The sequence below is a fragment of the Myxocyprinus asiaticus genome, chromosome 22 (assembly GCF_019703515.2).
Source record: "Myxocyprinus asiaticus isolate MX2 ecotype Aquarium Trade chromosome 22, UBuf_Myxa_2, whole genome shotgun sequence".
NCBI classification, from domain to species: domain Eukaryota; kingdom Metazoa; phylum Chordata; class Actinopteri; order Cypriniformes; family Catostomidae; genus Myxocyprinus; species Myxocyprinus asiaticus.
Genome location: NC_059365.1, coordinates 39939566 through 39950357, shown reverse-complemented (window position 1 = coordinate 39950357; position 10792 = coordinate 39939566). Strand labels below are relative to the sequence as shown.

General features: G+C 37.6%; 1 protein-coding gene across 1 annotated transcript; it reads left to right on the top strand.

The window, feature by feature from the left end:
- Positions 1-645: 645 nt before the first annotated feature.
- Positions 646-9952, top strand: LOC127412895 (transforming growth factor beta-2 proprotein-like). The gene is made up of 7 exons (XM_051649594.1): positions 646-1740; positions 3498-3661; positions 3910-4042; positions 4154-4264; positions 6630-6807; positions 7230-7380; positions 8896-9952. Exons 1-7 carry the CDS (start codon positions 1392-1394, stop codon positions 9052-9054), a joined length of 1245 nt encoding a protein of 414 aa, XP_051505554.1. The 5' UTR covers positions 646-1391; the 3' UTR covers positions 9055-9952.
- The last annotated feature ends 840 nt before the right edge of the window (positions 9953-10792 follow it).

Sequence of the window (10792 nt, the reverse complement as noted above, 5' to 3'; positions counted from 1 at the left end):
CCAGCTGAAACAAATTAATAACTGCAATAATGATCCAGTCATAGGCTCTTATGTATCTGCTTATTTAAATCCAGACAGGGACTTTTTTTTTTTGGCCAGGCAGTGTAAAACACTGCTTGAGTGATCATTATTGTACTTTCCAGTAGTTAGAAATGTAATTTGATTTACTTGGATCCATATTTTATGTAGGCTAGCCTATTCAGATTTTAATGTATATGTGGAAGAAATAATAATAAAAGCTATTTCAATGCCACATTTTCTCTCTCTCTCTCTCTCTCTCTCTCTCTCTCTCTCTCTCTCTGCTCTATGTTTTTCCGCATCTCAAAGCTTCTGAAAACATCAGGGACAGCTTGTCTTGACAGAGAGGAGGACAAAAATGTAGGTAGTTTTAAAACCCAAAGAAGGGGTTTGTGTTTTTAATTGAAGCGATTTTTAAGTTTATCTTCAAACACTCACCTTGAAGTCTGTATTTTTTTTTATTATTATTTTATTTATTTTTATTTTTCTGACTTTTTAAATGGATTATCCTTCACCAAAGATGTATTCCGGTAAACCTAGCATAGGATAGTATTTTCGGTGAGTTTCACATTTTGTTTATACTATATCCAGTTCAACTTTGTGTTGCTGGAGACAGTCAGCCTTTTTCATGGGATAATTTAATTTTCCTAATGCAACTTTAACAACTTTATTGAACATTTGGATGACAGATACGCATCCTGACTCGAGGCTGTAGAAATAAAATCTGACCTGTTCTCTTATAAACGACTTGTTTATCGTGGGAAAAGCACCGAAGAGTAACTTTAAAAGAAAGTACTAGCAGTCCTTACTAAAGCTCCAAGACAAACCGCAAGAATTCAAAGCAGCTTTTGGAGTTTCATCTGAATCACTGGATACCAGACGAGCATGAGCAACTGTTTCGTTTATTACCTTACCGGTAAATACTAAAAATCTTGGGAAGCATGATGGAAAGGAACTGAAAATCTGTGTTTATACATTCCCACATTATTATTCAGATATTCAGTTAGGCCTATAATGGGTGATTGCATTAGTCTTTTCATCTTAACGGGCGCAAAAATTGTATTTCACCTGTCATTTACCTGAAGATATCTCAAGTAATGTTTTTGCGCACTCTGGGAACTTTGCGCAATCTTCTTTAGAATAGAATACATGAGTGCATAAATTACATTTTAGGCAGTGCTTAAGGAGGTAAAAGTTCGAATCTGACAGCAGAGCTGCTCATTCACCTGGCGAACACACACCGCGAGCAGCGCAACCTACGCACTTTGGGTTTGTCCCATTGCAAGAGCGGACCGCTCAGTGTTTCCGAGGCCATCCAGAGGTTCTGGTGTTAAAGAGGAGCGCACCCGACCCTCTAATCCGGTCAATCAATCATGTGGTTCATCAATCTGACTTTGCTCATTCTCAAACTGTCCGTGTCTGCGGAGGGATTCTCGACGTGCCATTCCTACAACTTGGACGACCACAAATCCAAAAGGATCGAGGCAGTGCGCGGACAGATTTTGAGCAAGCTGCGCATCCGGAGCCCACCGGATCCCGAGGCTAGTCCGTCGCCGGAGTCGGTGCCGGTGGAGGTGATGTTACTTTACAACAGCACGAAGGAGCTGCTCAAAGAACGCGCGCGCCAGGCCGAAGCCGCGTGCGACCGAGAGAGCAGCGAAGAGGACTATTACGCAAAAGAGGTGCAACGGGTGAATATGATGCCGCAGCGCACAGATTTGAGTGAGTGCTGGGGATTTGATCAGAAACTTGTTATTAATGCACCATTATAAGAATACATTGGGGTTCTTGATGTGTAATGAAAGCACCAGTCACGTGCGTATTTAGCTCTTTGGGCATCAGGTCTGGTGGTGTAGCCTTTCCATTACAAATAGAAGCCAAAGCTGTCAAGAACATTTACGGGTCATATTTCACCCTTCAAAACAAAAGAAAGAAAGAAGAGTTTATATTTTGCTTGACGAAATTAAAGCCTATTTTATGACCATTACGACTGTAATAGCCATACAAATTGTTTAACTGTCATAAAAATAATAATTTCACAATGTATCATGGTCCTGAAATAGGCTTAATTTTCTTGTGACCTGCATGCTATCATGAGATTTACCCAGATAGGTTACACATACACATAATAGGACTAATAAGGCATAATTCTAAGGAAACCTGCCAAGAAAATGTTCTACTTTTTACTTACTGTTTTCAATGATGATTCTCATTACCGCAACAGTCATTTGTATACTGTGTTATTACAGTAAAAATAATGCTGTTGTAATTCAAATAAGAGAAAATGAAAAGGTGTACCAAGGGAATGCTACTGTGACGTGTTAATACCTTTATAATTTAAATAATATATCATCTTTTCACGTTGCGGTAATCATAGATATACACACATAGATGCCTCATTAGCGGCTTTTCCTATGGGCCGCTATACATAAGCCGTCCGCCATATTGGAAAGGTCAAAGTCCGTACATCAACACACAAAAGCAGTTGACTGTGCCTCTGTAACAGTCTTTGGCAGTTCATTTTGTTTGTCATTAATGTTAAATAATTCTAAATATTATAGATAATAAAAATGCATTTAAACAGAAATTAAACAGTTAAAGCTCTTATAAATATTATTAATTATCAGATGTTGTGTCATTTTTAGTGAAAAGCATTATTGTGTCTGGTGTAAGTTAAAAGCCACCGAAATGTTGACCGTTCCAAGATGGCGGACGCATTGACGTGTCCAGAGCGGTCAAATGGGGTATGGTGGTAATAAGAATATTATTATGACCATCTTTTTTCGCATTGAGATACTGAGAATTGCACTGAATTGTTTTTTTTTTTTTTTTTTTTTTGTGGTAAAGTAAATATAGCAGAAAAGATTAAGTACTTCCTACATTGAATAAGTTAGCTTAAGCCCGAACTTGAAAATATTAAGTAATTTCTACATTTGTGCTTAAATTCAAACATGTAAAAATGAATGCTCTAGCTTATAAGTAAATAATATTCACGATTGCTTATCTTTACAATGTATCATCATGTGTTAATCCTAAAGTAGAAAACCTTGTCATATTTAGCCGCTAATTTGAGTAAAATTCACATGTAAATTAAATCAGTATATTTTACTTTACTCTTCGAAGCTGGTGTTCCCAGAATGCACCAGGCTTGAATAATTAATGAGCTTTCATGTTTTTTTTTTTTTTTTCTTTTTTTTTTTTTTTTGGAGTAAAATAGGACCAGGACATTTTCTTGATGGGTTTCATGAGAATCACCCAATATTATAGATTTTAGGAAATATGATGCATTACCACTGACACACTAATCTGATCGAACACCTATAATAAGCTGTTGAGAAACTGAAAAGTGTTAGTCTCTACATCTGCTGTTATGGCACTGAGGCAAGTTTTATTTCCTTGAGGTCAACCATCTGAAAACCTCGCACAGGCCAGTAAGTGTAAATAAGAAGGCCTTAGTGAATCCTCATTTTGTCCCACAGACTCAATCAACCTGGTTCCTCAGAGCCCGTTCTTCAGGGTTGTGGGTTTCGACGTCACCAATGTGGAACGAAATTCTAGTACTTTAGTCAAAGCAGAATTTCGCATCTTTAGAGCGCCAAACCCACAAGCGCGCACCACAGAGCAGCGTGTGGAAATATACCAGGTGAGAGGATTGCATGTGGGTTTTCCACCAGACAAAAGCTTGGAGTTGCTTCAAAGTGTCTGAACTGTAGTGACATAATCTGAAAGGGCTAAATTCACTAGATTTGCACGATGCATTCTTATTGATTTTATTATATTCATGTTTTATTTGTCCTTATTGCATTTATTTATGCACAAAAGATAGATCAGTAGATGGATGAATGGATAAGCTGTCAAATAAGCTTGTGGTATTTTCCTTAACATATGTAGATTCTTAAACCTGATGATGTGACGGCTCCATCTCAGAGGTACATTGACTCTAGAACAGTCGATCCTCGAGCAAAAGGGGCATGGCTGTCTGTTGACGTCACAGAGACTGTGAAGGAATGGATGGCGTTCAGAGGTCAGTGAGTTCATCCAGGGATCTGAACATATGTTTACTGCATGTTGAAGCAGAGGTTTTGAAATGAGATGTATTTTCTTCCTTATGAAAAATGTTTTTTCTCTCCCTCAGAGAGAAATCTAGGGTTGAAGATCAGTGTTCACTGTCCCTGCTGCACATTTGTCCCCTCCACAAACAATATTGTTCCTAACAAGAGTGAAGAGCTGCAGGCCAGATTTGCAGGTCATTATTTCTTAATTACACATTTTATCAGAATTACAGTTGGGTCCAAAATTCTGAGACCATTAGTGAAAGCTTTTTTTATATATATATATAATTGCAAATTATATTATCAGTGTAACAATTTAAGTGAAAAGTTGAATTTAAAAATGTACTTGAATTTCAGAAAGTCATAGTATTTGGTATGTCCCCCTTTCAATCTGGTCTCAAAGAATCACATAACTGTACCTACTTTTTTGCAAAATGATTTTTACGCGGCTTGTTGTACATATCGCAGCAGTTTCACTTGAGGCGCCACAACAACCACTTTTACACAAATCACGAGCAAAACGACAGATTATCAGTTCATTAGCACGTACGTTTCATTCTGTTCCTCACACAATGCTGTCTAATGACATCTGAACACTTTTACTAAAGGCAATACATTTTAATATTTGCATTACATAGCAACTACATTTACAAGCAACCACGTCATTTTGTAAATCAGAGGCATGAGTTAACGGCATGGCTTGCTGTTGGTTCGGCCAAAAGCAGACAAAGAGTGTTGGACCCGCTTTATAGTGTCTTTAACTATGTACTTAAGCATTTGTTACAATGTACTTATTATATACATATGTGTTGTTGCATTGTACTTACATTTAAAGTACCTGCATTTAATTACATCTGTAATTACACTATTAACCTTAACCCCTAAACCCTAACCCTACCCGTACCGTAACCTCAGTAGCAGCAAATGTGAATCTTGTGAGAATTTTGTAGAACAACATGTAGTTACACAATAAGTTCATTGTATTGTATGTATTTTAAAGGTGCAGTATGTAAGATTCAGAAACCCTTGTTATTAATGACACCTGAGGCCGTTAAGTGAACTGCAGCCAGCTACCTGTTGCTCGTGCTCGCGCTCATGCACACACTCCATAGGGACGCAAGCATTGACCAAAACAATGACGGAATGTACAAAGAGACAACGTAATTCACCGGCATCATGCTGACAGATGAGGTAGCATAATTAAAATGACACAGTTATGATTGTTTTACTACAAACTTTGAGACTGTATGTTATATTTGACTCTCCAGTGCTGGAACAGGGCTAAAACAAAGTGTGGATATAGGTCTGACTATGTGAGACTGTAGTTTGAAGTAATCACTTTTCTTTGCATGATACATTGACTGCATTTATACGATAGCCTATGTCGGCGTTAGCTAGCTAACCAGCTTTATCAATAGCTGTTAGCTAAATTTGGTGGATGATGACAGTAGCGGTTTATAAAATAGACTGTACATTATAAATATGTTGACACAATTCATTATTGATGTGATTCATCACAACTTTCATTTTGATATATCAATGCGCTATTGTTTTATAATAATAGATTGTATATATTATCTGTATAACCAAGTTACGTTACACAATGAATGGAGCCTTTTGCATTATCTTGAACACTGTCTAGCATTCATTTCATGTGTTATTGTTGTTTAGCTAAAATTACACAGATCAATGCTTATGGCCCTATATTTCACATGCTTTGCAGTTATGTAAGCTTACCTGTCCAATAAGTAGAACGCCAATTCAGGGTCGGTTTTGATCCCCAAAACCGAACGAACCCTGGCAATGTTCACTCTATTTTTCACTCGACCACGATCATGTTCCCGCTTAGACGGGATTCAGTAGATATATTTCTTATTTTATTTTTTTAATTTTTTGGCTTACTCTGAGTTTGTGTAGGAGTTGGAGTTGTGCTGGGAGCCGGCCGTTTGCTGGATTCCATCTCTAAGATAACGTTACCTAGTGTTGCAGTTTGTTGTCGCTGTTGAATAGTGGAAGAGATGCACTGAGGCAAAGCTCTTGGGAGCACGCATAAATGTCACATCCTTTGGATTTTCCCGGCAAAAGAAACCCGCTCCCTTCGCATGAAAATCAGTCTACAGGCTTTAATAGGCAAGATAGGAAGTCCGGGAAGGGCTCATTTTTTTACGTTAAATTACAAGCCATTCGCACATTGGCAAAAAAAAAAAAGTCGAATATTACATGAAAATTGTTACATATTGCACCTTTAATGTTAGTACATAGTAGTTAAAGACACCTAATATAAAATGGGACCAGAGTGTTTTTGAAAATCTGTTCCAAACAATCTTTATTTTTGCAATTTTGTGTTACAGAAATCGCACAATTCAGTTTTAAATGAAAATAAAAATCCCAGATCTCAGACTTTTGGTCCCCACTGTATCTCCTACATAAAACCAATGCGATCTGCCATATTACGAAATGTAATATAAACAGATATGATTTCATGCATAATTGCATAGCAGAGGTATGTAAACTTTTATAATAAGTGATTTTAGATTCTGCCTCCAACAATATTCCCAGGGATTGATGATGACCTCATAAAGCAGAACAGAAGACCAGGCGCTATTAAAGGACAGATTGAATTTAGCACTAAAACTCCCCACTTGATACTAACCCTGTTGCCCACCGACCGCATGGACAACCCCACCAAGAAAAACCGCAAGAAGAGATCTGCCGCAGAAACATCTATATGCTCACGGTACAGAGAGAGAGAGAGCTGGAATCTGTGTGTCTTTGAGCGTCTGTGTGTTTGAAGACAGTGATCAAATGAAATGCTATTATTTCAAATAATTGGTGTGCAACCTAACATGTGTGCAAGAATGATAGAGACAGAGATGGTCTTAAGACTCTACTGCATGCACAAAATCTCACACACCCAAAAGGAATGCATGCACTAACTTGCCCAGGGAGTGTCATGTCTGATATGAAGACTGCATCTTGTCTGAAAGTAAATTATCTTTTAATGAGTATTTGTTATATGGAATGGTTTCTCTGTGCTGAACAAGAAATTAATGGTCATTAGAGGCACATTCAAGTCAAATCAGAGCTTTTTGCTGGAGTCAGTCTAGTTTTGAGTATGGTCCAATCTACCTTACTTATTAATAATTTGATCTCACTCAGGACTGACCAGGGCTGCTGTCTGAGGTCTCTGTATATTGACTTCCGTCGGGACTTGAACTGGAAGTGGATCCACGAACCAAAGGGCTACAAAGCAAATTTCTGTGCAGGGAATTGTCCCTACCTCTGGAGCGCAGACAACCACTACAACATGGTGAGTGTATTCATTATGTCAGGCTGAGCATGCATTGCTTTCAAAAAAGGTTAAGGTTTGGTTTAGGATTTAGGGGTGATTAAAAAAATTAAAGATTGTTGGATTAATTTTAAGTAGGGCTGACTTGAAGACTAGGAAGTGGCCACAGTCCTGCTACTTATTATCCCTTTTGATAATGTAACCTCAGCTTTCTTTAGGGAGGCTGTGCCACCAATTTTTGTACTGATCATATCAGATTAAATATTTCTGATAAACAGGTGACTCTCAGGAAATCTGAACATGTCTTGGTCATATTTCATCCCAAAATCAAAAGAAAAAAACCATTGATCATGACTATTAATATTTTTTGCAGTGTGATATTGCCAATTAGGCACAATGGACAATTAGGTAAGAGTGTTGCATGAATGTTTCGTGATGCCAGATTAAAGTCACTATTCTGACGTTTCGCTTATGAGACAGTCCTGTTTCTAGCCAACTGTTAGAGTTAATATTCATAATAAAACATTGTGTTTAGATGTTGCTTTAACCCTTTATAACTGTTCGGGTCATTTTGACCTGAATCATTTTTTAAAAAATGTTTTTATGGTTTACTTAATCAGAGCAGCACAAGGCTTGGTGACTTTTCCTAAACTTGCAACCTGAACACACAAAACATTTTTGGACTAGATTTGATAAGTCTAGGGGGTTTTATCAAACAGTCCCCCCATTTATACTGTTCGGGTCAAATTTGACCCACAATAGGAAATGAATGGGTGAGACTATAATACAGAGCAATTTTTTTTTTAACTGTCAAATAAAAATCAATCAGCCACAATGCAGAACACACACACACTTCAAGGTCAGATCAAAGTCTTAGTCTGACCCCACTGTGAGCAAGTTTAGGCTTAGGTGTGGGAGCTGCACACCACGGTCAGGTTTGACTAAGCATATTGTGGCATCTTGCAATATCTCACCCTTCAACACAATTGGTTTAAAAATAAATGCTACAATTTTACAAATAATTGACTTTTTATATTGTCTAAATATATATCCAATGCATAATGAAATTAAGTTTGTTACAATATTGGCTTATATAGATCAGCCAATGCATAGAGCACTGAAGCCATCTACTGGCTATAGTTGTCACTTCATGTAATTGTTATTTTTTTTCAAGCAGATGTCACCAGAGACCCCCAATGCATGACATATTTTGATGTTTTGACAATCTTTCAATTTACTGAAATAAAGGTTTTTATTAAAGTGAAGATAACATAAAATGTGCTTATTTTATATGAACATTAATGTAGTAATTGAATAATTTAGAAATTTAGAGGTAAATAATGTCAAAAGAAATGCATAACTTTAGTCTTTAGAGAAGATAGTGTTATTACATTTCTTTTAAAAAAATTAGGGGTTTCACATTAGATGTTTCGCATCAAATTTGACCCGAACAGATGGAACGGGGTTCTCTATTGATAAGTGTACCAGGGTTAAATGTTGTTCTCTAATCACTTGTCTTTCTTTGTCTGCTTACAGATTCTTCCTCTGTATAATAAGATGAACCCAGAGGCCTCTGCATCTCCATGTTGTGTTCCACAGGATCTGGAGCCCCTCACCATTGTTTATTACCTAGGCCGAACCCCTCGTGTGGAACAGCTCTCCAACATGGTGGTCAGATCCTGCAAGTGCCGTTGATGCAGAAGACATAGATATCCCTAATGGAGGATAGAAAACAGGTGGATGAGACATACAACAAACATCTTAATGAATGCTACATTGTAACAAACTTCTGAGGATGACAAGGAGGAAGAGCATTTAATCATTCCTTTAAACAGATCAAGTAATAAATTCAGGTGCCACGACCAGCATAATAGTCCCCTGCGTTGTTCATAGTTTATTAATCATAAGCTTTCTGACAGTTATAACTCCTCGCATTCTCAGTATCGCAGCAGTGATGCACAGAAAATACGCCAGCAATCTGTACGAAGTTTATTGCAGATAGGTTTATATTTTTGGAATTTGCAAATGTAAATAGTTTTGGTGATGTTTATATGTGATTATTTACTGAATACAATAAATTTTGAATATGTAATATTTTTGGTGGTTTTTATATTTGTTTTCATCACATTTATAGACCTCTCTCAAAGTAGATTATTGGCTGTGGATTTAAATGTTCAGTCTGGACAGTTTATCCGTGTCATCGCCCAGCAAGTGGCCTTTGCTCAAGGTTTCCTTTTTTTCTTCAAACGATAACTGTGTGGTCTACTCTCGCTGAAAATGCAGATTTGACTAGTGGACTCACCAGTTAGATCCGGTTCGAGGTTAGAAAATCTCCGGCGTAAACAGGATGTGAACAATTTCCAGACACCGACCACTCATGGAATGCCAAATTTAAACGCTTGGGGTTCAGGGTTTGTGGTGACATGGCAGAAAGAACAGTGGGCCAATGAAAAAGAGAGACACACACAGCCAAAATCATACCTCTTTCACTATAAACGCCTGCAGGATTTTTAAAATGCATTCAGCGCTTTGATTTGTATAATGTGGCAGTACCCTCCACACCCTATAATGCTGAGCAATGTCATTTTGTCTGATCTGTGGGAAGTAAAAGGAATGTTGACTTGGCCTACTTTTGCCTGTTTGCTTTTTTTGTTCTCCCTATGAAAACCTATGAAGCCTCAATGTATCCTTTATAACCCTATAGCAGCTGGCATCGTGTTAGAAGTTTGTTTTTGAGTGGAAATGTTGTGTTTTTTCCTACAGTTTAAATGTTTATCTGTGGCCAGTGAGAATGATCTGTAGGGAATGACAGGGTTTCTGTGTTTGGTTGCCAAGGCTAAATCGAGCGAATGCCTCCATCGCTTGCTCAATGAAAACAACTTGAAGAAAATGGGATGCAATGGCTTAGAGGGAGAGAGAGTGAGAAGCCATAGAAAATTGTTACATAACAGTCCTCTAAATGAATCAACATAAATACTTTATGTATTGTCACTTACGCAGCATTGACTCAGCATGGTCCCCCGCGCAGCAGATGGGGGTAATAAACTCTAAACCTCATGACGAGAAAGGGGATGATCAGCCATCTGAGGAACATGTGGTTTGGGAAGAGCAGTCTGGGTATGAGAACAACTTTGGGCCGCATGGGTTTTAATGGGGTGTGAACTCATATTATTAGAGTTGTGAGAGTTGCACAAAAGCGTGAGTCTACAGACAGCAGTTATAACATGAAAATAAGAATTCAATAGTGTTGAGGAGGCTACTTTGAAAAGATTCAAGCTACTTGTTTAAAAAAGTACAGTAGTTTGCTACATTCGCAATTAACCTGGTTTAAATACAATAACCATAGTTTAACCATGGTATTTGTTGTAAAACCATAGTAACCACAAAATTAACCATGGTTACTACAGTCAGGGTCAATTTTAAGAGTTAAACA

Excerpts from the sequence above, each read along its gene's own strand:
- LOC127412895 (XM_051649594.1), top strand. The coding sequence starts at position 1,392 with ATGTGGTTCATCAATCTGACTTTGCTCATTCTCAAACTGTCCGTGTCT. Across the intron at positions 1,741-3,497 it reads GCCGCAGCGCACAGATTTGA|ACTCAATCAACCTGGTTCCT; the intron begins GTGAGTGCTGGG and ends TTTGTCCCACAG. Across the intron at positions 4,265-6,629 it reads GCTGCAGGCCAGATTTGCAG|GGATTGATGATGACCTCATA; the intron begins GTCATTATTTCT and ends CAATATTCCCAG.